Genomic DNA, 25,331 nt, shown 5'->3' on the forward strand with positions numbered 1-25,331 from the left:
TATACTTTGAAAGCAGGCTTGAGTGACAGTTTAAGGAGATGCCGTTTTTTGCACTTCCATGTCTCCTTCATCTTTTTTTTATGTCTCTACCTTATCCCAACAGCAGCATAAGGCTAGAAACAGAAAAACGGGGGCAATAGCTAATCTACCTCTGTCTGAAAATAGGAAAATCTGCCCCCAATCTCCTCTAAATCACCTCTTAAGCCGACTTATTAAACTTTGTTTGTTTAATCTGTACAATAAATACACACACTGCTGTTTTATTATTCAAGCTCATTTCTGATTTGTTTCCTGGTGGAAGGGACCCAGAATTGCACTAATCAGGTGCACAAAGCACCTCAATTCAAGCTCACTTCAGATATCTGAGCTCTTGAACCAGTGTGTGCTCCAGACCTTGCACAGAAAGAGAATGATATCAGGGTGGGATAGAACTTATAATCTATCCGGAAAGCAACTCAGTGAGTTCCCTGAAATGATGAGCAATTTCTTTAAGCGAGAGCACAATTAGCATTCCACTCATTAAACCTCCCCCTTTTATGACGTGTGCCCCAAATGTCCAGTCACTCACACAACAGCTCCAGGCTCCAAAGGTTCCCCCCACAACACAAGAAACTGGGCCTTGGCTCAGCAGTTCTGGGGCCCAAGGGTCCCTTATTTTACTAACAACTCCGGCACTGCAGGAAAAGGCAGGACGCATTGTTATGCAACAATTTAGACAGGATGAATAGGCTTCAGTACAGGCCCAGTGAATGCCATTTGAAATGATGGGAACAGAGTAGCAGCTAGGTTAATCCCAGAGGGAGTCCCCCTGGGACCTGGCCCTCATAGCTCCTCCATGTTTTCTTTTCAGCTTTTAAATGCGTTGGTTAAATGTCTTTTAGAGACAGTGAAGAAGCAGAAAGTAGGAGGCTGGGTTGTGCGGGTTCAGCAGCAAAGCAGACTGGTTAATCCCTGCAACCCCAATACAAGATCCAGCCAAACTCTTGGGGTTCATCCTCTCCTCTCCTCCTGCATGGCCGCCCTCAGGGACCAAGCCAACAGCCCCAGTTTCTCTTAATGGGTGACATCACTGGTTGGCACAGAGAGACGGGGTGGGGGGAATAATTAGGTTTAGATAGTTGAAGTGACTGTCTGTGTGTATGTCTGTGTACATGCATGGTTTGTGCATGTGTGGTGATGTAGAAGAGAATTTGCCAGGCTTTACTCCACATCAAGCACGTACACACTACAACTGATACTCCAATGGAAACCAAAGGAAAGAATGTAGAATTTGTCTGAATGTTGGGTGGTTTTTGCAAACAAAGGCAAAGTAAAAGCTCATGCATGAACAAACAAAACACAGTGATTTAGTCTTCTAAAAATACAACAACAACTACTACTACTACTACTACTTCTAATAATAATAATGATAATTAGAGTCAGAGCACTGTGTTTGTTGAGTTTGGAGTTAACTGTGATGGTGGTGGATGAAGAGCAGGGGGCCCTGCTTTGAAACTCACTATAGACTCCATACATGACCACCCCGGCAAAACTCATCCGTTCATTGCCCTTCATGCTATATACACAGCCTACTTAAGGCGAAGTCTTTGTTTGTCCGACGCGCTTTGTCAACCTCTATTTAGTGGCTTCTTTACGACAGACTCAGCCCTTTGAATATTAACTGTGTGATCACTCTTGCCACACAAGCAGCTGCTCGGGACCCCCTATCACTGCACCCCAACTCCCCTGCACTCTGCTGCGGGGCTTTGACCACAGCTTAGTGTATCCAGACTCTTGCGGGTATCTCATGAAACCAGTTAGGGAGAAATTTATTTTCCATTCCTTCAATGACATTTATGAAGCGCTTGACTTGTTTTATACATGAGAAGACTGTAAAGCAGCGATCAAATATAAAGGTCTTACTACATCTCGTAAAAAACAGAAAGAGGGATAAGAAGAAAAGAAGGGGAAGAAAAGGACTGATTTGTCTATGTCGCTGTATGTCACCGTGCCATTGTGAACTGTTAGTGGAGTGCGACTGTATTTCTGACTAGCGCAATGACCATAGCAGCTGAGGCAGGAAGGCAACGGAGGGTGGGAGAGTCTGTCCGAGTGTTTTTTCAGGCCAATAATCCCCTTTATTGAGTCTCAGGAAATCCTAATTGGAGTCGGAAGTGGCTCTAGTGGCCAGATGTGCAAAGACTAACAAAGTTGACCCTCCCACCCCCATATACACCCCAAGGACATCTGACCACAAGCACCTTAGTCTCCCCTTCCATTCCACTCTGCTGAGTTTAATTTAAATACACACACAGGCACATCTAAAAGCCTCGTTCTACCTAATGCTAAAAATGCAGCAAAAGTACATAGCCAGTGTGCACAATCTAACAAAGGGAATTACGGGGTTCAGTCACACCTCTTGTCTGTTAGTCAGTTCATAGCAGTTTCTGCAAAATCAGTCTACAGAGTAAAACACAGATGTGTTTGCTTTGGCAAAAAGAGGAAAACTTTAAAAAAAAGAAAGAAAGTGAAAGCTTCCACAGATCTCTCGTCATTGCATGCTTTTCTTTCCCCACAAGCTTGACTCACACAGCCTCTTTTCTTTCTGTCTCCATGATGTTTGTATCATTGTCTAACGGCCTGTCTGTGAACCTTTAAAGTTACACTGTGCAGCAGTGTGTGTGTATGTGTGTGTGTAAGCCTCTCTTTGTGTCTTCTGTTATTATCTATGAGTGGGGATGAATACAGTCTAAGGTCTCATGTATGAAGCAGCAATGTAGTGTAAGAGGTCATGCCTGCACACATGTGTTTATGTGAAAAATAATTAAGGAAAAGGGAGGTAGACAGTCACAATGTATGTGTGCTGTCTGTCTTTTTCTGTCTCTCCTTATCAAGAGGCCTGACCAAAGCCAGAGACTGCGGTCACTGCACGTGATCTGAGTGCAGCTGGATAACCAAGAAGGATCTAAGGAAAGCTGGGTTTGATTAGAAGTACCTCCCCAAACCAAATGGGCTCTGACCCAGGTGTGTGTATCCACGTGCAGTTTTCTCATGCACACATAGGCACGCCATGTCTGTGCACGTGTTTAGTACTCCCGCAGAGCCATAGTCACACTGACCTATTTACTTCGCCATGGAAATTGCCAGGACCCCAGGAGGGAGACCAGACTCACCAGAGGCAGAATAACACTAAGACCCCATACGGCGATATCAATAGTTTCACATGGAACAGTTTTACTGCCACTTTTGCACACTTAATAACTAGGGCATCTGGTGCATGCGTGCGTGCGTATTGATTTCTTGACATCTGGATTAATTTCTGAAGTGTGAAAAACTGCAACAGAGGTCTATAGATAGAAAGAAATCACCATTCCTAAAGTACTGTAAAGCATTTTTTGTGCTTTTATCTCTGTGTGTGCACCTCTCATTATTTAGGTTTAGTGTCAACACTTCATCTATAATGCATACGTGTATACAGTAGGGGAGTGGGCAGCTAAAAGCCTTCACCTTTACATAACCCCCTGAGACTTCAAAGAGAGATTAAGAGGGAGAGATGGCGAAGGACTAACACTTGCTGCATGGCTGCAACGACCCCACTAAACTAAAGGCTGAGCGACGGGGTAGTTGGCACTGGCTTCTCATGTGTTGGGCCTCATTTTTTCCACTCAGGGTAAAGCATCAGAAAGACATCAGAGAAGTATTGATGGAGAAAAACACTTCTGTTACACGCTCTTCTATGTTGCAAAGGGCTGGTTAACTTGAATGCACTGATTACTTACACAGGCTCACACACAAATCTTGCACATGAACATACGCATTGACTCACTGAAGAATAGACCAAGAGAAGCACAGGCTTCGAAGCTCACTGTTATGCAAAGAGGACCGGCTGGAAGTGGGCCTGTACACATCACACGCTGTTTTGTCTCCTTGCAATGGTGGAGAATGCAAGGGAAGCCAAGTTAACTCCTTACTATTCATTAATTGCTGTCACACTGGCTGTGTTGCATGAATCCTGTCAGAATATGTGGAATTGTGCCGGATTGTTCAGACTCTTTATGGACTATAAAGCTTCTGCCTCTCAACAGTGGCATTTCCTTGTATTCTGGGAAATACACTGTACTCTGACAAGTAGTTACTGAATAGAAAGTGAAGTTCCTGAGAGAGGTTTATTCTGGCACGGTAAACTACAACATGCTCTACTGCGCAGGCACAACAATGGACAGATCTTTGGGGTCGTAACCTCCTAATTACCACAGCCCCAGAAGCGATGAAGAGTGCCTGTCAGCGTGGCCTCTGAGAGGGGCTATCTGAGCCGGACTCAGGATAACCAGGTGACATGGGCCAGGGTGCTCCGGCACCTCAGATGAAAGGTCGGTGTTATGAGTCCACATTCAAACACCTGGGCCATTTCAGCACACCACAGGGACATCTAGCCTCTTCGCTTTCACCTATAACCTCCGTCTGTGCTTTGGGGAAGAGATACACACATAATTCCCAGGTCTGATGGACCTTTGGTCCAACTCTCAGGCTCTGATCCCCCCCCCCCAAAAAAACCCCCCACAAGCTTTCCCAAAGCACGATCAAGCCTTTCTGCACAATTCCCACATCAGAGGTCTTGCCCACATTAATGATTTTTCTGAAATAGACACTTATCAAGTTTTCGGCAGGGCTCCTGACATAATACAAGGTGCCGTGTGCAATCTTATGCGGACTTTGTAGACAAAGCCACTGAGGTATTAAGTCCAATAAAAGAAAGATTAAAGTGATATGTGAAGTTAAGGCTTTGAGTTATTGATTTTGTTTAAGATATTAACACCTTATTGAATCCTTTCCAAAACTGTAAGCATTTCATAAATTTATCGCCATTGCAGGATCTGTAAAATCTGAAAGTGGATTAAAGATGATCTAATAAAAACTTCAAAAAACCCTAAATCCGCCCATGGGAAAACTGGGAGGATACAATAAAGGCATATCAGTGTGGGGGGCGTGCGCCTGCGCGTTCGCGTCGTGCAGTGTAGAAGTTTCCCTGCAAGTTTGGAAAGACAAGAGGAGTGCAGCGAGTGGAGTGGCACAAGTTACCGGGACAAAAACGACATAGGAAAAAATGTATATATGTTAAAAAAAAAAAAAAAAAAAATAAGACCTCGATGTTTCTAGCTGTGGCTCTTGTTGGAGTTTTTTTAAACAACTTCACTGGAAACTGTGGCCGGAAACTGCAGGTAAGTAAACCTGATTAGGACCAGAATCAGACGTGTTAAATAATTGGAACACTGTCGAGCAACATGAAGTGAATGTTTATCCGAAGTTAGATCTACGCAAAAATAACAGCGATAAACTACCAGGTTATAAAAAAAAATGCACTAAATGTCAACAGTAGAAATCTTTTGAAACTTAAAAAATGTTTTTCTTTTTTAAGAGCGTTCTTATGAAAAAGTAACGGATGCTATTGCGTTGATGTAGAAAAACAAAGCTCACTTTCCATGTAACATTTCATCCTCCCACGAGTTCTTGGGCAACACGATTTGTCAGATAATATTTTCGCTTGTCAAGATGAATATCTCATTAAATGATGGAGACTGAGATTACCGGTTTGTGCAGCGCGCCCGCGCGGCATGCAGTGGAACAGACTGGAAATCAAGCGCGTCCGTGAAAAAAGTTTGCCAAACCTTATGATTCATTTGGAGAACGCGAGAAATGACGTGTGTGTGTGTGTGTGTGTCCCCCCCCAAAGCCGTGTAAAGATTAAAGCGTTTCCCTTGAACCCAGACTTTTGAAACTTCTGAGTCATTCTCAGTTGCATTACTAATCCTGCTTAAAAACCTGCTGGTGCAAGCGTGTTCAACCCACTTTCAGATGATGCCCTCCCCAAAGTGAAGAAGGAATACGTAAGAAGCTTGCAGAGCATTTATTTCTGGGCTTTGTGGTTAACTGTGCGTCTTACCTCACCGGTCTCCATATTTTCTAATTAGAAGAGGAAAAGGCGGTGTGGAGGTGTGTGCGCGCCCGCATTCAGTGAGGTGAAACTGAACAGGACGGGACAAGCTGTTCAAACAGGTCGCAGAGGGGGAAGAGCTCATCCTGCCCAGCTAATGCTTTCCCAAAAAAATGCCTTGAACTTTCATTGAAAGTTGAACTTGGGCTCAGATTTTTAGCTTGTACCAGTTGTAAGGCTGAAGTCATGGGAGCTCACTGGCCTAGTTGGAAGCTGACTGACTGGTTTTCAGTTGCAAAACTCTACACCGACTGTTTCTGCTTTCAATAATGTCTGAGATAAGATTTTTGTTGTTGTTGTTGTTGCTGCTTTGTTTCCTAGACTGGGGTTATTGCCTGACCTTTGGATAAGAAATCACTGGAAGAAAGGCAGACTGACCCTCCCTCAAACAGCCCGGCTGCCTCTATGCACATCAACCTGAGTGTGGCCATCAAGGAATCTCGTGCCTTTCATGGAACACAGCCTGCCCTTCCTGCCGCTGCGGAAGTGACGACCATGGAGCCGCGCGCGGCGCTGGTCGCTCCTCGACCGCCTCCTCTAGCACCTCCACCACCACCGCCGCCGCCTCCTCCCCCGCCTCCCCCCACGGCTTCCACCTCTTCCTCCTCCTCACCTTTAAGCCGGGCGGATAGCGCTCGTCGGAGCCGGCTGAGGAAGCTGAACTGGGAGCGCATCCCCAAAGAGAAGGTGGAGGGGAGAAAGAGCGTGTGGAGTGGGGCGGCCCCAGATGAAGATGAGTTCCCCATAGACCTCCATTCCCTGGATGAGCTGTTTGGTCAGAAGGACAGTAAGCCTCGGGACCGAACCAGCACCCTGAGACGGCGCTCTTCACTGCTGCACTGCAGATCCCCTCAGGATAGCTCAGAGGAGGTAAGATCATGTAGATGGTGAGACTGTTTTAAAAAATATTGGGCTCGTTTGTTTTTCTTGCTCTCACAATGTGTCCTTTGCTTTTTGTCCTCTTTCTTTTTTTCTTTTTTTTTCTAAACAGATCTCCTTATTGGACTCCAAACGCAGTATGAACATTGGAATATTTCTACGTCAGTTCAAGATGTAAGCCTAAGAAATTCTTACTGTTGAAATGTTTCAGTTGGTTCACAGAAAGAACAAAGAGGTCATAGGAAAAAAAAACCTCATTAAAGAAGCACATATCATAAATAAAACAAAACGGGTCAGAAGGAAAGAAGATAAGGAGCATAGAAATCAGCTACAGAGCAAACATTCATAAAGGCCTTTTTAAGAAGAGGTTCAAGGGACTCTAATGATGTAGCCAGTCTAATCTCAATAGGCAGACCGTTTTACATAAGGGATTAATTTGGCCTTTTTCAAAGTAATAATTTTAAAAGCAAAGTAGAAGTTATCAGGCAGTCAGAGTGGTTTAACAAGTACAGCAGTAATCTGTTCATATCTCCTAATTGCCACTTATCAGTTTAAGCAGATGTGATGAGAGCTCTGCCTGATGCAGGAATCAACCTGTTTACAGCAGCTAAGGGCAAAAAGGATCTAAGTTTGGAGATTTTCTTGTGCATCATAAAAGAGATAAGGGCCTAAGAATAACTTCTGGCAGACTGCCTAATATTCTTGTCAATGAACCAACCAATTTTACATCACAGAGGCACCTAAGATTGTTGGCTGTCCCACCTTATATAAGTTGTGGGGGTACTGTAATTTATTTCCTGTTTCATATCACTTTATGTACTTGATATTCTTTGTGCTTTGGGCTGTCGGCTGGAGAAGTCCTTGCCCATTTTAGTTCAAAGCATATGGTGATTTTTCTTACGTGTGTTGACATCTCAGAGGTTAAACAGTAGCTGAGGAAGTAAATTGTATTGCATGGATAATGTTTTTAGTTGCAGTGCCAACAGCTAGGCCTTTTCTCTGCATTTCATCAAACCGCCACCAGTACTGGAGGCCGTTTGAAGTGGGATGCATACAGCAGTGCCCAAGGGAGCAGTATTTGACTTGAGTTAAACTGGAGAGAGTGGCCATATGTCAAAGGTGGACAGGTGTCCGTGTTAAAGTGCGAAGCTTCGTCAGGAGAGAGGATGTCTGGTGTCAGGGAGGAGGAGGTGGTGTACCCTGAACAACTGGCTTGGATCTTGAAGGAGGGTGGTAAACAAGCAGCTGGCTTTAGCCTGTCGGCACCTGCTGGTGCCCTTAAAGAGTGTCTAATCTTAAAGCTACCCCCCCCCCCCCCCCCCTGCAGAGAGAGACCCCACTGGTGGCTTGTCATATTCATCTAAAAGCCCGATTAGCATGTTTGCTTGGCTCAAACAAAGCTGCACTTCTTGCAGTGAACGAGAGGTTTCATAGTCATGTATATACATTTGCATACAGTTTAACATCTGAAATGGAATGAAACTAACAAACGATATCTACTTAGCAGAACTACGTGTACTTTAAACTGCAGGAGTACGACGTGCCAAGTTTAGGGATTGTCATGCCTCCAAGAGACTCAATTGAAAACCTTTTCTTTTCTAAACTAGATCTGTTGAGACATGTAGGGGAAGCCATTATGTGAAAAGAGCGTCTTCTGTACACAAACATCTGTCTAGTTGGAAGTTTATTTGCCCTCTGTCTGAAGACAGACAGAGCTACTGCTCAAATGTTGGTGGAGTGTAGACAAAATCAAGTCTTTGTATTATCAGTGTCTTAGTAGCCCCCCTTCAATATTATTTCCTCCTTTTATTTAGATTGTTTGGTTTTTCAATGGGTTTTGTTGGAGCAATTAACAAAAGCTCTTTCTGTTTAGAAATAGATGTCCCTTTTTTTTTTTTCTTTTTTCCCCCTCATGCACTGCTTTTACATGTTTTCGTAGGTTGATCTTTATCCGTTGGTGTTAGACAATAAGATTCAGATGTGACAGCTGAGCCATGAATGAGATGAGTTTGTTAGAGGATAAAGGCTGCAAACTGTAGTTTTAGTGCCTGTGATGTGCTGTAGTGGGAATTGGGGAGAGGCTAATGGGAAAACTGCTGAAATGGAGGACAGATGTGTCACTTGCAGAAAGGAATACAGCGATCAAACACCCAGTCATCTCAGTGTCTGCTCTTTCACCCCGTTGTCCTTCAGCCGTCGTCTGTGCATGTCTGCATTTTATTTGCCCAGTGGATATGCTACTTTGCATCGCCAGTGTGGCGTCAACTGACCCTCCCTCCGTGACACTCGGACTGATAAGAACAGGATAAGCCTCTTTTATTGTGCGATCATTGCAAAACCGGAGCTGATTGTACTCATTTCTTTTGGCTAGCTGTACCTTGACTTGAAAAGAGCATTGCTTGGCAAATTACGTCATGCTGAATTGTGTCTGTTGTGTTTCCGCAGGCCGGCTAAGGAGATAGTTGAGGATATCAGGCAGGGCGCCGGAGGCCGTTACGGAGCGGAGAAGCTCACAGAGCTCTGTAAATTGCTGCCTGACAATGAGGAGGTAAAGTGCCTTTTCTGGCATACAAACGCAACAGTGACAAGCTTCTTCCTCTCCTCCCGCCCTCCTCTAACTCACCATCTGGCTCTGCTTAGAATGATCAAGAGTTAGCCATTACACCATGTTGCATGTGATGTGGTCTGTGTTTCTTAGAGAAGTACCACACTAGGAGATAGTGGAATTGACTGTTAATGGGATGTTGGCAGCTTTACCCAGCCTCTATTCTCCGTCAGGAGTCTCGCCTTAAGAAGTTCAGCGGGGACCGGAGCTGGCTTGGAGAGCCTGATCTTTTCATGCTGCTTTTGGTGGAAGTCCCCAGGTACGCTCTTTATCAACCCCCAGTTTTTGGGGTTTTGTTTTGTTTGTTTGTTTTTTACCCAAAAAAAGTATTCCAAAAGAACCTAACTCCTATTTTCAAATTGATTTTCACTGATGCTCGACTGCTTATTTAACCAGTGCAGTGCCTGATGTCCCTGTCATCAATCACCACTCTCCACTGATCAATCTGTTCCCCCGTTTTTCCCTCCTTCACCAGTTTTCGCCTTCGTCTGGATGCCATGATCCTGCAGCAAGAGTTTGACCCTGCTGTGACCTCTCTGTGTGTGGCAGCCAGATGTCTGAGGGAAGCAGCCCGAGGTAAAGTAACAGCAGGGAGTTATGTACTCCGCCACTATAAAGATCTGGGAACCCTGTTGCCCTTTTTTAAATGCTTGTATTTGCAGAAATCCTAGGAGTCAGGATGCAAATGAGATGACTTATTCTGGATGCTAAATACTTTAAAGATTTAGGAGTAACCTGCTGCTAGCAACTTTTTAAAATAAAGGTGTAGTGCAATAGTCAATTTAAGTGTCAGAACAAAGTTGCTGACTTATTTCATGCCCTTCATGTCCGCTTCATTCACACTCCTTCAACCATGAGGCACAGTATTAAATCTGTCTTTTATGCTCCTAGAACTGCTGAGCTGCCCAGAATTACACTCCATCCTTCGTCTGGTCCTCAAAGCGGGGAACTATATGAATGCAGTGAGTGCTTCTTTATTTCCCTTTCGATTCTTTTAATCTGTTTACAGTTACCCAAACGCTAGTGGTCTGGGTTTGTGTTCAGAGGCGCCGTTCAGACTGCGCACCTGGGTTTTGAATCGTTGTTTGTTTAAAGCTGTCACGTGTTGTGCGTGTGTTTTGTTTTGACCTTGTGCGTGTCTTCTCAGGGTGGATATTCAGGAAATGCTGCTGGTTTTCGAATTTCATCGCTGCTGAAGCTGGCTGACACCAAAGCCAACAAGCCAGGCATGAATTTGCTGCATTTTGTTGCTATGGTAAGATCTGAAATGTAGATGCCGTGAAATATAGTACCTATTTTCAGTTGAAGAAATACAGTTGGTGTTGGTTCAAAAAAAAAAAAAAAAAAAAAAGTAGTTCAAGGCCTCAAACCAGATTGCTTTGCAGAGCGTCAGATTTTTCTCACCATTGGTAAATGATGTTTTGCTTCCTTTGAAACAATGGATGATTAATCATGTGTTTGTCTCCACAGGAAGCTGTGAAAAAAGACCAGAGTTTACTGTCATTTCCCAGCCAACTAGGTCATGTTGGCTCCGCCTCCAGGTCAGTCTTTTTTTTTTCCCCCAAATCTATATCCTACTGTTATTTAGTCTGCATGATCATTGTTAATGACAATAATACCTCAAACACTCTACTGAAACAACAAAACACCCAGCTGTCAGCAAAAGATGCATGATTGACAGTGGGGTATGATGGCCACTACTTAAGCTGCTGGACATTTTGACCATTTTCTCATTTCGATTGGTGACTACAGCTGGGTGCTAAGAGATGACTATCTCTCTGAGACTCTCAATTCCTGCACCCTTGCTCCTGCATTCTTGCTGCATTCTTTGCAGATTTTAATTCCTGCTGGTTAGAGTAGTTTAACTTGACTCTCAGCTTATAATATCCTTACTTATCTTATGCTAGGCTTTGATGGAGTTCACACGCCATCATGAAATGAGCCGTTTTAGCTCTCTTCCCCATCACTTTAAGCTAAGGCTCTTCTGGTTGGCTACCCCTGAAAAACTGAAAGTTTGAACAGTGGGTGGCTGGGCAGCTGGGGTGACCATATAGAGGGAAGAGGTGTAGAAAATAGAGGTATAGAAAATGTCTAAGTATTTCCAAGCAGTCTGCAGCCTGAACTCCAAGATAACAGGAATTACCAGATTCTGACCTCTGTATATGAAGTTTTGGGCATGTTTATTATGAGCATGCATCATTGTAAGGGGATATATGACGAGAAGGTGGAAAGCATAATAGGTCTTCTTTATGACAAATTCCTAGACACTTTCGATCATGTGCAATCATTTATTTCCAGTCTTTAATTATTCACCCTTTGTTGAGACATACAGTTTATCCACCTGTTTCCGTTCAGTTCACAAAATGATTGCATGTATGTATTTGTCCTCTCCTCCTTTTGCAGGTTTTGTGAAGAGTCTGTGCTTGATGACTTGGCCAAGTTAAAAAGCAGAGTTGCGGCCCTCAAGGCAAATATACAGACTGAGGCAGAGATTCAGAAGCAGACGCAGCCTTTCCTGGAGGTGTGCAAAAAATTAGATTTTTAAATGGACTGTCTCCAACTTGAGGCAGGTTATCTCAAGTTCAAGTTTTGGGGCTTTAATTGAAGGGGTAATGAATATGTTCATGTAAAATGTATCTACAGGTGGCTGAAGAGCGTCTGAAGGAGGCAGAGGACGAGGTGGAGGGTATGAAGATGTCGAGTCAGGCTCTGGTGGAGTTTTTCTGTGAAGATGACAGCACTTTTAAATTGGAGGAGGCTTGCAGGGTCTTTCATTTGTTTTGCCACCGCTTCCAAAGAGCAGTCCAGGTTAGAAGCTGTCGATAGGAAAATTGTATCATAGAACCTTTAACTGTATGCTAAAGATGAGTGAGCAACTATCCTTTCTCTCTCATTTTTCCATAGGAAAATGCAGAACGTGAATTGAAAGAACAGAAACGTCTGGAACGCCAACGTGAGATGGCAGAAAAGCGTCGCTCTCTGGCAGTTTGCACTGGGTTAGACCTGAGCCTGAGCCTCGCCAGAGAGCCTCCCAGTCAGGAGAGCCAGGATGAGCTGGAAAAACTCCTAGAGAGGAATCTAAGCTACACTTGGAGCCGTCGTAGTCTTAGAAGCTCTGATTCCCGCAGATACCTCCAACACTCTCACAACGATAGCCATCTCCACAACTCACCCTTCCCTGAGCTGGGCAGCAGCCCGACATCAACCAGTTATCACTCAAACAGCTCCTCTGACCACGAGACCTCTGCTGTTCTCTGCAGCTCTCCAGAGACTGATGGCATGTGTTCCCCCATTGACCAAGGACCCGTCCTGAGCCGAGGGAGCACGGCTCGGCACAGCCAAGAAACAAAATTAAACACTGAAGCAGCAACATTTAGTCATTCTCAGCATGAAAGTGGCTTTGTTGTGAAACAACATGGACCTGAGAGTATTTCTTATCTGAGGCAAAACCAATCCAAGTTAACGGGAACTGAAAAAGAAGTGGATTTTTCACATGAAAACATGGCTTTAGTTAACTGTTCCTATACAGACTCTGCTTCTATTCATAGCAAACCAACCCAGTGTGTTAAAAGCAGAACTTCCACTTACAGGCAGAATTTTGGCCTGCCAGTAATGCCCAGTAATCATCCTATTCACTCAAAATCCAACAGCTCTTGTGTCAATGAGGAATTACAACCATCTGTTCATACAAGTGGAATACAGTCTTGTAGTGACAACAGTACTGGGCTCATTAGGTACTCCAGATCTGAGACCAAACTGCAGTCATCTGTCAGCGCTCCAGTGGAGGAGCAGTCGCAGCCACAGACGAGAGACACACCCTCTATTGAACCAAGTGCTGCGACGTGTTTGCCTGATGGAGTTTTAACAAACCGGACAGACACAGATGTGGTGTCCACACCTGCGGAGGAGACTTGGATGCCCTCCAGTCTGCCGGAGTTCAGCCAGTCACAGCCAGAGGAGGATCCTGAGTTGCCAAGTACCGAGAGGGAGACGGGGAGGTCATATTCTCGTGTCGGTGAAACGCTGGAGTGCCACACTCTGGTGAAAGGCCTTAGATCCTATGACGCCTTGTCACCCCCAGGCTCCCCACTCCCACGACCAACACCGAGCCTTTGCTCCAAGTGGAGGAAAGAAAGGGAGGTTGACCTTCGAGAGGGGTCGACCCCAGCGTCTCTGACATCAAAGGAAGAGGCTCGAACCATGAAGGTCCCTGTACGCAGTGGGATAGGAGCCAAGAGGGGACTTGTGTCACGTACAGGCCCTTCCAGTAGCACGGGCATTCCCAGGGTACGCTCTAAAACAGATTCTTCATGTGGAAACCCACCCCCTACAAACTCATCAACTCCTACCCGCCTTGCTACTCCTCGTAGTCTGTCTATGCGTTCATCTCCTATTTCTCGAGCGGCTGAGGTGAAGCGAAGTAACAGCACACGGGAGAGAACTGTAAGTGAGGCGCAGGCTCCGGGGAAGCCCACCCTGGCCCGCAGGACTTCAAACAGATCTGTGCCAGAGAAAGGCTCTGGCAGCACCCAGCCACCTTTCATCAGAGGCACTCCTCTCCGCGTTTCCAAACGCCTCGCCCCAAACTCAGAGTCTCAGGTTCCCTGTCAGCCTAGCACTGCCCACAGCCCATCCTCGGCCACAGCCAAGACCATACGTACGGCTGTCATATCGGCAGCTCGAAATAAAACTGCCAAGACGACAAGCACAAGCCCCACTCCTGCTAGTTCTAAAATCCCAACAGCTTCAAGGATACCTGGGCCCAAAATGCCCCGAGGGTCTGCCACCTCCACCGCTCCTGCTGCTCAGCCCCTGTGGAGGTGATGGACATGAATAAGTGCCTCCTCAAACTTCTCCTGCCTTTACAGTTTTGTGATTGTTTGTTTGAGCTCATTAAAAATAGATTTGTGTGACATGCATGTGTAGTCTGAGTGCTCGGTTTCTACATGTGCAATAGGACCGTGAGGTGGGAGCATCGGGGATACTTCATCTCTTGTTTCACAGGATAGGGGATTTTCTACAGTCTACCTCGATTTACACCCATTTGTGTCCTTTGCAGGCAATAGGACAAGAAAACTCTGTCTCCAGTTGTAGAACAGGTTGATACTTAAGTCACAGTAATAAAATGCAACACTACTCTGTGCCTTGTATGTACAAGTGTGCTGCCAGAAGTGTAATCTGGCAAACCGTTTCAGTCTCTTGTATGGAACAAAACACTTTTTTTTTTCTTTTTCTTTTTTAGGAATGCGTCCAAATGTGAATACTGTGACCTCTCTGTTAAGTGATCATGGTGTTCTCAAACATGGCTGTCTTACAGTCCTAACCGAACTCGGTACAATATTGAACTATTCATCCTGTTGTGGTGAGGCCTCATCATTATGATGCACTTTATAAACTGAAGAAGAGGCTGTTGGGGGATTGTTATTATTATTTTGCTTATTTTATATCAAAAGAGTAAGTTTATTGAATAGCAGTGGTTGTTATTCGCTGTATTATATGGTTTTGTAAACAACAGAAGAGAAATAAAGATAGCGATGTGAAACTGTTATTGTCTGAGAAATGTGCTTGTCAGTATATATTCTTTATTTTAAATTATAAATATATTGTGTCTGTTCAGTATGTATTTGCTTTCAGCTGCAGCTCTTGCTGTCTTCTTGTCACCCCTCCATTTTTCTCTCCCTCTTGCTACATCTCTTGACACAGTCACCCCCATTCCTGTCAGTGGTTGTAGTCATGGAAATGCTGCAGACGTCCCGGGGAATCTCCTGGCAGAATAGTGGGGTGCAGGGGGTGGGGTGGAGGGTGACTGTGGGTGTAGGGGTCCCAGTGGGAATTCTCCCTTTATAGGCTTCGGTGACGCCAGAACCTCTTGGGAAAGGCAATAAACTGGTGCCTCTTTGTGTTCTCGAGTGTCCGGTTGTTGGTCACCGCTGGCCTTTTAACCTGCCACAGTGTATAAGTGGTGACATCAACAGCAGATCTCCAGGGGTGTAAGACGGACCAGTCTAAAGTGATCCCTCTTTTTAGCTTCTTTCTGCAGTGATCTGAATGCACTGGATTAGTGGGAATAATGACTTGTCTGAAGGTGAATATGTGATATATGAGCTTAAAGACTGCTGCTCATCAAAGAGGATGAGGTCCAAAAGATACACGACAGGGTCTTTTATGGTCTGTTTGTATGCAGAGAAATTTAAGTCTGCAGACCTCTCTTTAAATGGGCAAATGCAGGAACAGCCTTCCTCATTTGCAGTTAGACTGATTGAAAGTGCAATATGGGCATATTTTCGGGTCTATTTTTAGAATGAGAGGCCTATATTGGAAAAGTTTGGTCAAGAGTGATAATGTGAAAGTGAATCATTGTTTGCCTCTATGTTCTGTCCCAGACTTGCTACTTCTCCTGGGTGTAGTTACACAAACCTGCTCTTTAATCATTTGCCAACCAACTTTCTTTATAAAAACACTTTAGAAAACATCAATCACTGGCCAAAGTGCTGAACATAGAAATAAAAATACATCAGGATAAAATAAAAAAAATCTGACATATGGAATCAAAAGAAACCAAAAATAACAAGGTGACACAAGACAGTGAAATATTTGACTTGATATTCTGTAGCCACGGAGACAGGATTAGCATAAATTAGAAGTTTAGATTTCTATGGTGTAATCACAGCATTATTTAAAGAGGGTATATCATAGTTCCAACTAGACAACTTGCAAAAGCCAAAATGTCAACAGTGAGTTTACTGCAAAGAGAAAATATCTGAAGAAATGTCAAAATGTCTTTTAAATCTTGGCCAACTGTTACTGCTCCACGTGCTGTGAGTGGTGGTAATAATCTAGGTGGGATAAGTCTACCTGCTTGATTTTTTTGGTTTACATTAACATCAACATCACATTAACAAACTGATATTTTTTTCAAACCACAGAAGGCCACACTGAGCCCTGGTTCTTTAGAACAGAAGACAGGAAGCCAGATGGACAATTCATAAGCAGCACGAGGAAAGACTGCGCTGAGGACAAGTGTAAGTAAGACATTCAGAGATATTTACTTTTGTTTTATTGTTATTGATCAGCTCTGAGCCCCTGTGTAGAGTTCAGAGGTCTAATTGCTTTTCGTTTTTGCAGCTGCTTTCACAAAGAAGAGTGGCAAACATAAATCTAGCCACAATGAAACTGAGGAGCCACTCAATGAAAAGAGCAAAACATCTAGCTCAAGGGAGGAGTCCAGCCGCTCCATTTACAAGACTGATGTCCCCTTACCCAGCACATACAACAGTCATAGGCTAGGTAAGAATATGTTGAAATCCTATATGCAATGACAGAGCCCCTTTCCAGCTAGTAAAAGGGCTGTTTTCCTCAGAAAATCTCCAAGCTTAGCTGGTATTCATCTGATAATTAGTAAGGACATTCTAACAAAGCCTGTATAAATGTGTAGATAAGCTAAGCCAATGTTGGCTGTTTTCCATGCAATAATCAAGACCCCCATGTCTGTTTTGTGTCTCTGTAGAGGACTTTGGATCAAAATATGAAGAGCTGGATCTGCTGGGTGGAGGAGGTTACGGGACTGTCTACTTTGGAAAACACAAAGAAGACAATGTCCGAGTATGACTTGTTATATGTGTAGCTCACAGTTCTTCTAGTAAATCCTGTGCACTGTGTGCTTTTTCTAAACCACATTTTCTCTGTAATGCAGGTTGTTATAAAACATGTTTTTCAGAATCGTGTTGACCGCCTACCAATGGTAAGTGATGTTTGTCCTTTCTCTTGACACTTTTGCTTTTTGTTTTGGAAAGTTTGTGTTGAGAAACACGAATATTTCACAGCATGTCAAGAAAATGTCCTGCCTGAACACATGGCGCATATTATTCATTGTTTGAACACTGACCTAAATTTTCTCTGGTTCTAAAGCTTCTTAATGGTAAAATGACCAAAGTTCCCGTGGAAGTGGCATTGCTGATGAAAGTTGGGGCAGGACCACAGAATACAAGCAGCAATGTTACCCCAGTACTACTGGAGTGGTTAGACTCAGTAAACGAACTTATTATGGTCTTTGAAAGACAGAAAAAAACCATCGATTTGGATGTGTATCTGCAATGCAGAAACAGGTTTCTGCATGAGAGTGAGGTTAAGGTAAGTGAGTGGTAGGAAGGAAATACAGAATCTCACAAAAGTGAATACACCCCTCACATTTTGGTAAGTATTTTGTTCTATCTTTTCATGGGACAACATTGCAGATATGACACTTTCATAAAATATAAACAGTGTACAGCTTGTAAAACAGTGTAAATTTGGTGTCCCCTCTAAATAACTCAATGTACGGCCATTAATGTCTAAACCACTTGCAACAAAAGTGAGAACACCCCTTCAGATACTGGGCCACAGGGCAGTACTCCAACATGATAACAACCCCAAAACACTCCCAAAAAGACCAGTGCCTTGCTAAATAAACTGAGGGTAAAGGTACTTGACTGGCCAACCATGTTTCCAGACTTAAATCCTATTGAGCATCTGTAGGGCAAATGGAAGGTGGAGGAGCGCAAGGTCTCTTACATCCACCGGCTCCCTGATGTCATCATCAGAGTGGACGAGAAGCCTAGTGGCACCCTGTGAAGCTCTAGAGAACTCCATGTCCAACAGAGTTATGGCAGTGTTGGAAAATAATGGTTGCCACGCAAAATATTAACACTTCGGGCACAATTTGGACATTTTCATCTAGGGGGTACTCACTTTTGTTGCCAGCGGTTCAGACGTTAATGGCTGTATGTTGAGTTATGTTGAGGTGACAGCAAATTTACACTGTTATACAAGCTCTACACTGACTACTTTACATTGTATCAAAGTGCCAAATCTTCAATGTTGTCCCATGAAAAGATAGAATAAAAAAAAAAAAAATATTTACAAATATGTGAGGGGTCTACTAACTTTTGTGAGATAATATATATAGCAATCTTTCATGGATAATGCAAAGCTTGTGGCTTGAACATACCTTTCTTTTCTTTGTCAGAATATAATGAGAAAGCTGGTAGATGCAGCTATTGAGATGCATTCCAGGGGTGTATTTCATTGGGACATTAAGGCAAACAACATTGTGATTGAAGTATCAGCTGATCTTTCAATGTATCGACAAGTGAAATACATTGATTTTGGCTGTGGAGCCACTTTTACTCCAGAAGCAGTCACTCGAAGAAGTGGTAGGTTATCAGTCCCAGTGTTCAAATGTTCTGGACTGTTCATGCATCTTGTGTCCATGTGAATTCCTCACCATTATTAATATTTCTCTGGATTTCAGAGATAACTCTGGACTTGTATGAATCCAACGCGAATACAGCAGACTGCATCACAGTTTTGCAGCTAGGCACTGTGATGGATAAGCTGTTGCACTACATCCTCCCAGACACCTTCACCAAATTGAAATCTAGGACACGTAGCGACATTTCAGACGGTAAGCTGGATGTTGATTCCCCAACCTGTTGCAATTTGTGTTTGAAGTGTTTTCTGTGTTATCTTTGCCTTTGTCTGTATCGATCATCCACATGTAAATTTACAGGAACACAAAAATGTGACACCTCTATTTTATTTCTGTAAAGACTGCAAGGATTTTCTGTCAGGTTCTCTGAACCAGATCCATAAAGACCGCCTAACCCTGGAGGAACTTAAAAATCATCCTTGGCCCAACTGACGTCTCTACTCTGACAAATACAGGGTCATGGAGCAGAAGCTCCAACAGAGAAGTATTTATTAAAATTAAATAGCCATGTTGTAATTCTGTGCATTTCATTACCAGAATAAACTGATTCACAAGCAAATTATTTGATTCCTTGGATTAGCCTTTAACCCTTGGGGTACATTTTCCTATACCATCATATGTTTCTGAGGTTTACAGTTCTTTGTGGATCAAACCAGCTAAATTCTACAGTTTATAAGCACATATATGTATTTTGTATTTTCTTTTGTGTTAATGCAATTTATTAACAAATAAAAGCATCGATGCAATACAAGATAAAATTCAAAATGTATAAAACAATAACATAAAAAATAAACATCTCAAACTGTGTTGAAAGTCAAAAAGAAGAGGCTGGTCTTGAGAGCGGAATAAAAAAATGGGCAGTGAAGAAGCCCGGTAACGAATTCCATAATTCCCCACGATGAGAGGAAAGCATTGGTAACCGTTCCTCTCCAGGAGGACTAAGAAAATGTTTGACTAAAGCGTGAACAACATAATCACAATAATTTGATTCCTTCCTATCACTGAGCCACATTACATATACAATCATATTGCTGTGCATCTTTGCGATTTACTGTTCTTTGTGTATTATGCCAGCTACATTCTACAATTTATAGCCACAATGCCAATGCATCCCTGTGTATAGCAATTTAACCCCTTCTACTCTCTGTCCCACATTGGCTTAACTTCTGTATGCTTACATAGATGTCACAAACATCCTGAGGCTGATCCTGCATTAAGTTAAATATGTGAACACTGCTGCTTCCCCTGTGGGATAGGCTCCAGCCCCCCTTCCACAAGCCTGAATTTGATAAGGAGAAGAAAACAGATGGATGGAATATTAAATAGACACATTTTAAGAAAGAGGTTCTCTAATGTGAATATTAACTAGAATAAACAGACCACATTAAGCACTTATGTTTCCATTTAGGTTTTTAATTATTATTATTATTATTATTATTATTATTATTATTATTATTATTATTATTATTATTATTATTGCATTAATTAGATATACTACAGCATATTTTAAAGGAGGGATAGTTTAGCACTTGAAAAGTTGACTTAGCATTTAGTTACTATGTCAAATATTGGTAATGTAGTCAAATAAAACTGTTAGAAAAGTGTCCTAAAAATACACAATTTAAGTAAAAAGTGACTTGGTTAATGTGAGTGTACAACTCACCTCGTCTTGTTCTTACTTTTCTCTTTGGCTCCGCATATTTTTCGGCTACATGAGTGCAACGTCATGACAATAGCTTTACACCGCCATCTAGTGTTATGCAAACGACTGACTCAAAATAGAACTACAATTACCAGCTTGCATTACTTCCCTACGTCGGTTTTTACGTGACAGACAGCTCCCCGGATGCGGCTGTGATTGACTATACCAGGCAAAAAGAGATCGAAAGCCAAGTGGCGGTAAGTCATGAAAACCGTTATATTTCTTTCGTACAGCCCGAAACTACTTCTGAAGTATATACAAAAATTGAGCAGGAATTTTGAGAAGCTGGTGGGGCAATAACTGGTCCTAAACATATCTTTTTGAGAAAGTGACTTGTAAATCAAGTTTCAGCTTGTTTGCTAACTAGCTAGCTCGCCAGCCACCAAATTCGCTAGTTCCTTAGCTCGATGCTAGTAAGAGAGTAGCTATATGCTAGGGGAACGCCTAGTATTAAAAGTGAACAGCAGTAAAGTGTAAACAACCGGTAAAAAATGCCTCTTGTTTTCCATTCACACCCCGGCATCTCCTGGACAACAACTTTTATAAAGTTTGTTAATTAGGGAGCATCTGGAATTGGACCGTACCTATGTAACGGTGATGAACGCTACGTCGATTAGTTAACGACGGGGACAGTTAGCTCAGTTGCTAACTGGGTGAAAAGCTGTACTGCTAATAAAACGGATATCTTGTGTTATGATCCCTTCACCGGTTAACGATCATGCAGGGAATGAAATTGCATGTTTATCACTACACAGTATGTGTATATGTTGCTGTTAGCAGTTATTCAGGTGTTTTTCCCCCCCTGTTGCCAGGTGCTGCAGCCCCAGTGGTCGTAGGCAGGATGCAGACCATAAAGTGTGTGGTGGTGGGTGACGGGGCAGTGGGTAAAACCTGCCTGCTCATCTCTTATACAACCAATGCCTTTCCTGAAGAGTACATTCCCACAGTGTTTGACAACTACAGCGCTCAGATGAGTGTGGATGGCCGCACTGTCAGCCTCAATCTGTGGGACACGGCAGGCCAAGAGGAGTATGACCGCTTGCGCACTCTGTCCTATCCCCAAACCAATGTGTTCATTATATGCTTTTCCATTGGCAGCCCCTCCTCACACGCCAATGTCAGGCACAAGTGGCACCCTGAGGTGTCTCACCACTGCCCAAATGTGCCCATCCTGCTGGTAGGCACCAAGAAGGACCTAAGAAGTGACGCAGAAACGGTGAAGAAGTTAAAGGAGCAGGGTCTGGTCCCTACAACCCAGCAGCAGGGCAATGCCCTGGCCAAGCAGATTGGGGCTGTTAAATACATGGAGTGTTCTGCACTGCTGCAGGATGGGGTCAAGGAGGTGTTTTCTGAAGCTGTGAGGGCAGTGTTGTATCCAGTCACGAAAAAGAAAAAAGAAAAGTGTGTGCTTTTGTAATGAATGGTTCCCAGATTTGGACTGTGGAGAGGGGATGGTGGAGATCCACGGATGCAAAGGGAAGGCTGAGGAACAAAGGTCACCAATCGGCTGTCTCCGTATCACCTCTGGCAGTTTTTGGCTCCTCTGTTACTCCTTTCTTCCTTCTTCATCGCCAGGAGGATCTCGCCGTGTTGCCATCATCACCAAAGTGACCATGCCTTAATGAGAGCGACTGACCGTTTCTCCTCTATTTTTCTTGCATTTTAACTTTTGATATTTACACGTTTCATTTTACATCTGTTCTACATTTTTAGCTTCTCTGCTTTGCCTTATAAAATGCTGATAATGGTTGTCACAAGCCATAATAACATCTAAACCAACAAACCAACCAAGCTACCCTGTTTGACTGGAGAGAAGAGATCTGCCTTTGTTCAGGTGGAGAACTAATGACTACCTCAAATTCTCACCTAGGTTGCATCTCATGAGTCTCAAGCAAGGTTACCATCAAGATGCTTTGACTTTGACTATTTAGACGTAATGAACAGCCGAGTAGAAGGTGAACAAGTTTTAATTTCAAGCAGTTTGAGCCCAGACATGGTTTGATGACTCCTGGGGAAATGCCAGTAGCCCTTAAACCAAATGCACAGATTAAAGGTTAAATTCTCTTATTACAATTCCCTTGTGCTCAGTCTGGTGTGTTAGAGCTGTTGGCAGGCTGCCCCTTCAGCCTCTCGCACTGCTCTTTCACTTCTCCACACGGAAGAACCAGTAGGTCTTTGAAGATAAGCCAGACCCATTAAAAGCAGCACACCATTTGTCCTCTTCAGTAATGGAGGAGCAGGTGTAATAAAGACTCAGCCACATTAACTGATGCTGGTACAGGAGTTTTGGAGCTTACGCAGTCAGGAAGTCAGGTTGTCGTAAAGCTTCTCTGTCTACTTATTAACTGTTGAAGCTCACACCGAGTGCCATTTAAAAACATGCCTAAGAATTTCTCTCTGATAGGGTGGTGGTCAAGGAGGCTGTATTTTGTCTAATTATAGTGAATTTACTCTGTAAATGATTTTTTTTTCCATAAATGTTTTTTTAACCTACAAGTACGGCCAAAGGTAAATGTTTTTGTAATAGTCTGTTTATTTGATCAGTAAGAGGTATGTGTGTTGTAGTTAATATTTCAATTTGATAAACCAGAACTCCATATTTCTTTTCAGTTTCATTATTGTCTTCCACTGAAATTCATCAATTATGACACCGCTTAACTGAATCAGTAAAGCAATATGTTTTAACTGGCTTACATTGGCTATATACTTGTAATTCGCTATTGTCTTGGTTTCATCATAGAAGAACCGTGATGGCTCCCTTTTTAATCATGTAATAGAAGTTTTTGTACAATATGAAAGGAGCCTTTATTTTTTTGGTTAGGTGCCTTATCTAAATCAAAGACAATAGCAGTCTTCTTCGTCAAACCCAAAGCTTCTCATCGTAGCTCTGAAAGTGCCACAAGATGTTTAAGCACAGGTCCCACCCAACTCAAGAGTTTTATTTTTGTGAATTTTCAGAAGCCCTCTGCCTTACTTCCTGCCAGTAAATACACTCATCTTGCAGACTTTTTTTTTTAAAGACACAGGTGCTAAACTGACATCTTGTGCAGCAAGTCTTTGCATTTGTGAAACGAAGCTCTTGAGTTCCACACTTCTTAACAGATTGCGGTTCCCTGCATTGCATGGTGGAATAAGGCACAAGCGGAACTTGCACATATGGTTAGCAAAAAGGTGTGTAGGTGGAACGTGCTTTGTCACATCTGAAGATTTTTATACGTTTTTGTAAAATAGTTTTTGTAATGACTAGCTGCTCTTTTTATTTTTTATTTTTTGCTTACAGCTGGCAGCAAATATAGAAACCCTTTTTTACTATAGTTATTTTCATGTACACCTTTGAGCGGGTATATAATAAGTCAGCCTAGATTGTGGCCGGTGTAAAGTCTAGAATAACTGAAGTGCAAACCGAGCAAGAGGTTTTTGTGATAACAGTGATGCGGTTTGACATCTGCCAGAAGATGTGTGAACATTTCCCAGATAGGTTTGTGGAGAGTTGAATGTAAGTGCACGTTATGTTAAAAACTGTCATCTGTGGTGAGTTCGTTTTTTTTTTTCTTTCCATGTCCCAAATTCACTTAGATGATGCTGTTAAAGTGGAACATACACCTGTGGGCTCTGTGTCTGTGTCCTGGAGCTGTATGCTACCGTGTGCGTGGTACTACGCTTTTACACTGGGAACTTGATTTGTAGAAATCTGTAATTGTTTTATAAATAACAAAAGCATATTTGTATAAATGAACTAACAGTGAAATGATTTTTAAATTATGCCAAATAAAACGGTGGTTTAAACCATTTAATTTTTTTTTTCTTAAACCCATGACCCATGACTGTCTTCCTCTGATTTGGTTCCTTGCTGTTTTGCTGTAGCATTGCATGCAATCAGTGCAGATCTTTGCAGCTAGAGGGATGTAATGCAAGAAGAAAGTCGTGCTGAAGTGCAGAACAAACTAGAGTAACACATTTACACACGCTTACAGCTCAGGAAACCACATTATGTTCCTGTAGCACACATACTGTAATGCTATCTTTCATGTTAATGTTACAGTTACAGAGTCTAAACACTAGATGGACACAGCCCTCCAGCTCAGTTGCTTATTATCCAGAATGAGCACTAGTCTTCAAAGATAGTTTTTTCTTTCTTTTCTCTCCCCCCCCCCCCCCCTCTTCTGTACATTTGAAGTTAATGGTCTATACCATCTGGTTTCCAGGCCATCATTCAACTTAGCCGACACACACAAGTTCAATCAGTTTCTGGGGTTTAAGAATTCAGTGCGCTCCTTACTCTGAAAAATTCCTTTGACCTTTATGGTTGGTGGATGTGACAAATGACGGATGTGTTAAACGTTACCAAAGGCTTGTTACAGCATCACTGCAGCAGCATTTAGAGCCCGTTTCCTCTGTGGTCTGTCTACAAGTGCTTTACAAGGCAGACTGTGCTGAATGTATGTTTACAGCTTGTGTAAGTTGTGCTCTGTTAATATGAACCTTAAAGGCAAAAATAATGCCTGGAGGCCATGAATGAGCAAATATGATGATGAAGGATGGGCATGTTTCTTTCTGCAACATGCAGGCAGATTAAAAAAACATGGGTGGGTTATGGTGATCCACTGTAAACCGAGTGGACTGCAAAAGGACTGATTTGAGCCTCCTCACAGCTCTCTATATATAGACGAGGTAGCTAACTTCACTGCTGATAAATTCACTGGAATTTAAAGTTATTCAAAGCTGGATTAAAAACATCTGAGTTGTGTTGTCAAAAAAATCAAGACCTTGAAATCAAAGCTTCAGACTTATTAACAGTTAGCTGCAGTGGGCACGACTTTTCAGGGTGAAGCCCCAAATTTGTGTGCTGGATTAACCATTGAGTGAGAAAGTGAATAAAAGAACGCAAACATGAGCACTACCAAAATTTTAAAATGTTGAATTTATG

General features: G+C 42.9%; 3 protein-coding genes across 5 annotated transcripts; all 3 read left to right on the plus strand.

Annotated features, from left to right (window-relative positions):
- Positions 1–4,978: 4,978 nt before the first annotated feature.
- On the plus strand, positions 4,979–15,003 carry fhdc2 (FH2 domain containing 2). Of its 2 annotated transcripts, XM_004540984.3 has the most exons (12): positions 4,979–5,198; positions 6,293–6,841; positions 6,963–7,024; positions 9,296–9,398; positions 9,629–9,714; positions 9,931–10,031; positions 10,347–10,417; positions 10,603–10,710; positions 10,926–10,996; positions 11,859–11,976; positions 12,099–12,263; positions 12,360–15,003. In XM_004540984.3, the coding sequence occupies exons 2-12, from the start codon at positions 6,377–6,379 to the stop codon at positions 14,277–14,279; spliced, it is 3,270 nt and encodes a 1,089-aa protein (XP_004541041.3). In that variant the 5' UTR covers positions 4,979–5,198; positions 6,293–6,376; the 3' UTR covers positions 14,280–15,003. The 2 variants fall into 2 exon arrangements, with proteins under 2 accessions (XP_004541041.3, XP_076748142.1); XM_076892027.1 differs by lacking the exons at positions 4,979–5,198; positions 6,293–6,841; positions 6,963–7,024 and having other exon boundaries at positions 9,314–9,398; positions 9,549–9,714.
- Positions 15,004–16,119: 1,116 nt separating this feature from the next.
- LOC143413929 (serine/threonine-protein kinase pim-2-like) lies at positions 16,120–19,364 on the plus strand. Of its 2 annotated transcripts, XM_076877383.1 has the most exons (9): positions 16,120–16,295; positions 16,382–16,477; positions 16,581–16,742; positions 16,963–17,057; positions 17,149–17,196; positions 17,364–17,585; positions 18,460–18,646; positions 18,745–18,897; positions 19,043–19,364. In XM_076877383.1, the coding sequence occupies exons 1-9, from the start codon at positions 16,232–16,234 to the stop codon at positions 19,132–19,134; spliced, it is 1,119 nt and encodes a 372-aa protein (XP_076733498.1). In that variant the 5' UTR covers positions 16,120–16,231; the 3' UTR covers positions 19,135–19,364. The 2 variants fall into 2 exon arrangements, with proteins under 2 accessions (XP_076733498.1, XP_076733496.1); XM_076877381.1 differs by having other exon boundaries at positions 18,745–19,152.
- Positions 19,365–20,445: 1,081 nt separating this feature from the next.
- Positions 20,446–24,218, plus strand: rhogd (ras homolog gene family, member Gd). The gene is made up of 2 exons (XM_004540985.2): positions 20,446–20,601; positions 21,217–24,218. Exon 2 carries the CDS (start codon positions 21,246–21,248, stop codon positions 21,819–21,821), a length of 576 nt encoding a protein of 191 aa, XP_004541042.1. The 5' UTR covers positions 20,446–20,601; positions 21,217–21,245; the 3' UTR covers positions 21,822–24,218.
- Positions 24,219–25,331: the final 1,113 nt, after the last annotated feature.

This window comes from Maylandia zebra, linkage group LG2 (assembly GCF_041146795.1).
Source record: "Maylandia zebra isolate NMK-2024a linkage group LG2, Mzebra_GT3a, whole genome shotgun sequence".
NCBI lineage: Eukaryota > Metazoa > Chordata > Actinopteri > Cichliformes > Cichlidae > Maylandia > Maylandia zebra.

Bases quoted from the DNA above. Each gene is read 5' to 3' on its own strand.
- fhdc2 (XM_004540984.3), top strand. From the start codon at position 6,377: ATGCACATCAACCTGAGTGTGGCCATCAAGGAATCTCGTGCCTTTCAT. The intron at 10,997-11,858 runs GTCAGTCTTTTT...CTCCTTTTGCAG, and splicing joins CATGTTGGCTCCGCCTCCAG to GTTTTGTGAAGAGTCTGTGC. The intron at 12,264-12,359 runs GTTAGAAGCTGT...ATTTTTCCATAG, and splicing joins GCTTCCAAAGAGCAGTCCAG to GAAAATGCAGAACGTGAATT.
- LOC143413929 (XM_076877381.1), top strand. From the start codon at position 16,232: ATGTCTTTTAAATCTTGGCCAACTGTTACTGCTCCACGTGCTGTGAGT. The intron at 16,743-16,962 runs GTAAGAATATGT...GTGTCTCTGTAG, and splicing joins ATACAACAGTCATAGGCTAG to AGGACTTTGGATCAAAATAT. The intron at 18,647-18,744 runs GTAGGTTATCAG...TCTGGATTTCAG, and splicing joins AGCAGTCACTCGAAGAAGTG to AGATAACTCTGGACTTGTAT.
- rhogd (XM_004540985.2), top strand. From the start codon at position 21,246: ATGCAGACCATAAAGTGTGTGGTGGTGGGTGACGGGGCAGTGGGTAAA.